Below are 6988 nucleotides of genomic sequence, written 5' to 3' on the forward strand. Positions count from 1 at the left end.
AAGCTTGAGGAGGACTTGCTTGGAGCCAGGAGAGGAAGCAGAGGTGACAGTTGAGCCAGGACAACAGGACATTTGGCTCAGCACATGGCTGCTTACAAAGGTCAGCTCTAACCATCTTCTGGCAAAGGTACAGCAACTTCTGTACAGAAAGTGAGCACACAGGATGTCTCCAGTAATTTGTTATTCTGAGTGGGAGGGGCTCCTAAGCTCTCTCCCCCATGCAAGTGGGAAGGGGATCCATAGGTGCCAGGTTCTTGCCCAAAGGCATTTGGAACTCCTCAAAGGCAGTGTAGAAGGTGAGTTGGATGGGGGTTGGCAGGACTGGGCTCAGGAAGACAGCAGTTTATAAGGTAGCAGGATTTGCTCTGAGAAGAGCATTTAGCACTCTACACCATGAAGGGGACGCTGCTTCTGCTGGCCTTGCTGGTGACCAGGGAGCTGGGATTACAGACAAGTGAGAATGGGAACAGATGGCCTTTCTGACCCTTGCTCACTCCTTCTCCTTTCCTTATGGGTCTGCTTGGTGATCGAGGGGGACCCTGGGAGGTCACTAGCCTGGAGTCCTGCTGAAGACCCTTGAAGTATTCTCTTCAGGATTGCAACAGTTGGGACGGGCTGGATGGGGAGACCGGTGTGTGGTGGTGATGATGGACCCTTAGTTGCATGTACAGCTGAAGCTGGGTCATGTGTGGGATTTATATGAATGTCAGATGTGCAAGCCGGGACACTCATACATCCCCCTTCTGCTGGGAGTGTGTGTCTATGGAAACTGTGTGCTGTATCTGGGAGGCAGCAGCCATTGGGAGGACAGGACTGTGTGGAAGGTCAGTTAGGACATTTGTAGAAGTGGCTAGAAACCCTGGACCTCCATTTCTGCTAGCCTAAGCTGTTAATGATGTCTTTCTGCTTGCAGCAGAAGCATGCATTCCTTTATTTGAAGTCTTAACTACAATGGCCATTGGAAATAAGGAAATAATGAATGCTGCCCTTACCAAGTTTGATGCTACTGACGGGGAAAGGAAGGGTTTTGAAAAAATCCAGGAATGCTACAATGAGGGAGGATTGAAAACCAAATTCCTGGATACCACAGTTCTGGTAACTTCCTCCTTACCCTGACCCCCCTTCCCATTAACCATAAGGTAGAATTCTTTGAGCAAATGATCCAAGCAACCAATCACGTGTGTCATGGGATGGACACCAGAGCACACAGCCCTTGCCCACCCTAGCACATGTCCTTGCAGCATGCTGGTCCACATCCAGTCTGTTTATGAAGGTCCTGCAGAGCACTCCCCAACGATGGGTGACCACTGGGTTCTCAACCCAGCAGGGCAGGCAGGGACACAGGAGAGTCCTTGGTCTGCTTCTGCACAGGGAGGGCACCCTCAGCTCTCCTCTACTCTAAGGTGCCTGAAGCTTCGGTCTACTGGGCAGGGTCACCTTCTCTGGAGCCTCCCTTAACTATTCTCCTGTCTCAGATGGAGTCCAACTTTCACTTGCTTTCTGAGAGTCACAGCCAGAACCTCCCTTCATGGCTTTGAAACTACCACCACCCCAGAGAGTGCCTGAGGCCACTCACCCCGGCTGCTCCTGGTCTCCCTTAGTCTATTATTTAAACACAGCTGGATTACAGAGACACACATTTTGAATATTGCATCTCTCACTCTGTTTCCAAAGTACTTTTAGTTAGGATGTCAGGTCCTGCAAAACCACTGCACTCTCCAAGAAGGAATTTCTTCCAGTACATCCACACAGGAACATATTTCTAACAAGGCCACACAGCCAATGTGCTGACAGATGTCCTTGGGTATGAGCCATCATCAAAGCTAGAACTCAGTCATTTTGTCCCCTCTCCAGACCTAGCCACCATCATGCCTTAGGGACATTCTCCCTTCATTCCTGCTTGGCTAGGGCAGCTTTTCAGACTTTCTCCTGTCAGCTATGGAGAAGCTGAAGCTCCCTGGAGCAGAGTCTGTTGCTGGAGCCCTGAATCACTGCAGGGAATTTTCTTCCCTGTACAGGAGCGGACTGGGGAGCCCTGTTGGGTTTCTGCTCCTTGCCTGTAACCACTTCTGCCCCTTTCTGTCTTTTTGTTTTCCAGACAACCTTGACCCTCAGCCCACAATGCAGGAAATACTATACCATAGATACCATAGAAAAAATTAAGGCACTCCTTCCCAAATTTAACATCCCTGGAAAATGATGACTGATCTGAGAACCACCTTGCTGCCCTGTCCACTTTTTGTCCTGAAGTTGGAATCCAAACGCCTGACTGAACCTCCTTGTTTTTTCTTAATCTGATTCTAATAAACACCTGCAGCTCTGCTCTGGGTCCCATGTGTGTGTTGTGCAGGAGTCCTGTGAAATCTTCAGATACTGGAGACAGCGAGAGAAATGACTTTTGTGGGCACTCAGAGCAGAGTGACTGCCTCTGACCGGCCAGCTGATCATGTGACAGTCATTGCAGCCTTTTTGTTGCTATGTAGACATGGGATGGGGGGCCTCAAACTCAGAGATCTACCCAGCTCTGCCTCCTAAGTGCTGGGATGAAAGCATTTGCTCCCAGCATTTCAGGCTGACTGCAGCTCTGTGAGCCTGTCAGGCAGAAGTTGTCTGAGGGTAAAGAGAACAGAAGCAGCCACAGGTGTCACCAGGCTGCCAGCCTAGAAATGGGGTGCATAGCAATCTCCTCAGATGCTGCCTCTGGGTTTATCACAGGGCCGCTGGCTCCTTGTAGGTCAGTCCACAACAGTGCCGTGACTCAGATGACTTGAGTGTGCTCGTCAGACTCTCTTGGTCTGCAAGAAAGGTCACCATTTGTCATAGCCTGGTCTACATAGCAAGTTCCAGGACAGCCAGGGCTACATGGAGAGACCCTGCCCTAAACCAAAACGAAAATTAATAATAAACCAGAAACTCGAATGGGGAAAATGATTATTTCAGTAGAAGCTCACGTAAAGAGAAGAGAGAAGGTCTGGGAAGAAGGTTCAGTGGGGAGAGTGCTTCTGTGACATGAGCTAAAATAACCCAGCTAAGGCCAGACTTGGAAGCAAACGTCCGTAATTCACGTGCCCTTCTTGTTGAGAGATGAGAGGAGTTAGGTGAATACCCAGAAGCCACAGAGACCTGTTTTAGACAAGGTATGTGAGGAGTGACACCCGAGATTGTCCCTTGACCCTCATATACACACTGTGGCATGTGCATGTAAGGTCTCTCTCATACACTCACACACATAACATCCAGACAACTAAAATGGAGAGGAATAGCAACACACACAAACAAAAATCATGAACATTAGTGATTAGGGAGATACAAAATAATAGCACATCCAATGAGGGTGGAAAATATTGAGAAGAGCAATTGAGCAGAGCAAATGTTGGAGAGCATGTGAGGGACGAGTCATATGGACAGGACACAGTTTCCCGTGTGTAAGATAAACATGCACGTAGCCTTTGACCAGAGGGCATGTTCATCTGTTTTCATATGTGACAGTTTGACTGCTTCCTAGGGAAGACTGGCCAGTCTTAGAAAGACCACAGGGCCTCTCCAGCAACACAGCGCTCATGTGCAAACCAGCGACTCTTGCATGCACAGCCTGACTTCTCCTTTTAGCACCCAAGCCAGTGTTTCTCCAAATCAACACCTCAGGACCATGCATGAGTATAATCTGAAACCTGTTGGGATTCTTCAGAGCTAGAAATCCTAGAACTGTTTTCTCTGCCTGTGGAATCCCAATCAAAGGATGAGGGCTCCTGAACAACACTGGTCTCTCATGAGGCTCTGTGGCATGGCGTAGCCCCTGCTATTGGGACATGTAAGTACCACGTTCTCTCACTGCCGACCTTCCTTTGCTATCAGTCATGTTTTTAAGGGAAAACTGTATGGGTAAAATGAGACACCCAGGCCTTTGATGCCTGGATACTAACCCACAGGAGACACTAGGAGGTAACTGTTTATAGCAGCTTCATTTAGAGCGGTCCATACTGGAGATCTAATTGTTCCTTAACAGATGAACAAACTATGGACTAATGATGCAGGAAAAACTCTCTTATAATAAATCAGTCAAGTACTCATATTCTAATGGGGAAATCTTTATGGTCATACATGAAACAAAAGCACCCATTTTATTTCCATGAATTTCTGAAAGAGAAAAACAAATCTACAGTAAAATCCATCAGTGAACACTGGGATGGGCAGTTAGGAGAGGAGTGATTATAAAGGGGGAGAAGGGACCGGAGAGTTGGCTCACTGGATAAAAGCACTGGCTGATCTTCCAGAAGGTCTGAGTTCAATTACCAGCAACCACTTGGTGACTTATAGCCATCTTTCAAGGATTCTGATGCCCTCTTCTGGTTTTCAGGTGTCCATGCAGACAGAGTACTAATATATTTTTTAAAAATTAATAAATTAATTAAAAAATAAAACATGTGTTATACAGTAGGAGGAAGGAACTTTAGGAGCAACAAAGATGTTCATCATCGAGACTGAAGTGATGATTTCATAAAACCATATTTTATACTTTAAGTACACACAGCACAGGGCACATAATTCAACCTTAATGGAACTTTAATAAAAGAAATGGTTCAGTACAAATGGAATGGTTAAAACACAAAAATATGGATTTCCTTTCTACTGAAAAACAAGAAAGTTTGGAAAATGCACACTGGTCTCACCCTCTGGGATAGAGGGCTACTTTGAAGGACACAGAACATCATGAAAAATAAAGATTGGCTTTGAACCCCTGGTCACACATATGGACTGGTATTTTTTTCCTTTCTCCTTGTTCTGGCCCACGTAGTCCAGGGAATCCAGTAACATTTGATCATCTGCCATTGCTCTGAGTATCGACAGAGAAACAGCCAGGGAAGGCCTGAGACTGTGTGTGCAACCTCACCTCTCACAGCGACAGTGAGCAGAGCATTCCAGAAACACATTTAGATGCTGACATTCTTGGATTTGCTGCCCTCCACATTTATTAATCAAACCCAGGTTATGGATGTATTTGTTGCAGACTGTAATGGGTTTCCCCCTTGCCTGCTATCCTCCAGGGATAACACATGAGGTAGGACATGCCAGGGTTCTCTAAGCACTGAACAACCTGCCTGCTGCCAGAGATGGGCCGGCTTCAGCCACAAGCACCAATAGTGATGTAACTGTGTAAAGGGCTTTGTCCGGATTAAAAGTGCAATGGAGCTACTGATGCTCTCACATACCTGTCACCCACAGCTCACGTCTCCAGTGTGGATGTCCAGATGGAGTCAGCTTGTGGCTGATGGCTGGATCACGAAGGCTACCTTCAGAGTGATCTCTCCCATTACTCATTAAAGTGGCTGAACACGTCACAAGCTCCCTGAACTCCACGACGTTTCTTCAAAGTGAATTTTCTAGTACCAAAGAAGGGGGACTCATTGACTTAAGGCCTCCTCAGTGTGAACTCTGTGGTGTTTAAGAAGGCTGGATGTGGGGGTGAAGAGTTCCCACTTGCACTGCACCCCTAATGTTTCTGTCCAGTATGGATTCTCTGGTGTTGAGCAAGTGTTAAGTTAAAGGCTAAAGGCTTTCCCACACTCGCTCCATTTTAAGGCCTTTCTCCAGTGTGAACCCTCTGACTCAGATTAGGGGGAATCTTTGGTTAAAATCTTTCCCACAATGAATGCACTTATAAGGCTTTTTACCAGGGTGACTCTTCAATGTAAAATAGGGTCAAAGCTTTGTTTGAAGATCTTACCACACTTAATGTACTGAAAAGGTCTCTCTCCAGTGAGGATTCTCTGATGCTGAGCAAGGGTGTTTCTATAGCCAAAGAATTTCTTAGATGTTATACTAATCAAATTTTGACCCTCTATGAACTTTCTGATGTTGGAGAAGATGACAGCTGTTTTGGAAATCTTTTCCACGTTCCTTGCACTCAGGAGACTTCCTGTGAGGTGGTCTGTGGTGCTCAACGAGTCCGCACTTCCTGCTCAAGACTTTGCCACAGCAGTGCACTCGTGAAGCCTTTGTTAGTGTGACCTCGCTGATGTTGATCATGTCTGTGATGGTAGGTGAAGGCTTTTCCACATTCGTTTTTTTTTTTTTTTTTTTTTTTTTTTTTTTTTTTTTTTTTTATAAAGCCTGGCCGGGGGTGGGGGGGTGTAGTTATATGAACTCTGCAGTGTATGGTAAGGTCAGAATTCTGGCTAAAGCATTCTGGACAGTGACTGCATGCACCGGCACCTGCTACACTGTGTACCCCTCTCTGATCAACAATAAGGCCAGAGTGTTGGCTGAAGAACTTGCCACTCTTAGAGAACTCACTCTCTTGTGCTGAAGAAGTAAGTATTGGCTGTGATAGGCTTCCCCACATCTGCTGCAGGAATATGGGCTGTTCCCAGGGTGGAACTGTTCATGCTGAACAAGGTAATATCTTTGGCTGAAGGTTTTTCCACATTCATGACATGCAGAGAGCCTTTCTCCAGTGTGAGCTTTCTTATGCCTGACACGATGGGACCGTCTGATGAACGTTTCTCACATCAGAGGAGGCAGCACAAACTCAGACTTTCAGATTGCCTAAACATACACCCGCACAGGAGCGCCGCCGGAAGTTCCTCCTAGGATGTAAAGGTCTAAGGCTTCTGGGTAATGTAGTATCCTCAAGCCATGACCCTTCATGGCAGAGAACACCTTAAAGTTGGAACATGGGTAAGCACAGACACTTGGCCAGCAGCCTCGCTGGTACCCGGAAGTCCTGGTCTCGCTCCTGCAACAAGGGACATCATACCGTGATTGCCGTGGAAAGGACTGCAGCCAATCACAGAAGTGTAGAGAGTCCTTATTTCAGATATTCTCCAATGCTACAAAATCAGATTACACAGGCAACCAGATTTGTCTGACCCAAGAATTGTGTTCACCTGATGACTTTGGCGTTAATAGTATTCCCTTATTTCTATTCAGATGTATGTGAACTGAGCCTTTATAAAGTCAGTTGTGGGGCTGGTGAGATGGCTCAGCA

The 6988-nt window shown here is 46.6% G+C and overlaps 1 protein-coding gene across 1 annotated transcript; it reads left to right on the top strand.

Moving 5' to 3' along the window:
• Positions 1-261: 261 nt before the first annotated feature.
• On the top strand, positions 262-2322 carry LOC148123337 (androgen-binding protein homolog). Its single transcript, XM_087905931.1, has 3 exons — positions 262-454; positions 914-1095; positions 2099-2322. Exons 1-3 carry the CDS (start codon positions 394-396, stop codon positions 2198-2200), a joined length of 345 nt encoding a protein of 114 aa, XP_087762057.1. The 5' UTR covers positions 262-393; the 3' UTR covers positions 2201-2322.
• Positions 2323-6988: the final 4666 nt, after the last annotated feature.

Source organism: Myodes glareolus, chromosome 1, assembly GCF_982192425.1.
Source record: "Myodes glareolus chromosome 1, mMyoGla1.1, whole genome shotgun sequence".
NCBI lineage: Eukaryota > Metazoa > Chordata > Mammalia > Rodentia > Cricetidae > Myodes > Myodes glareolus.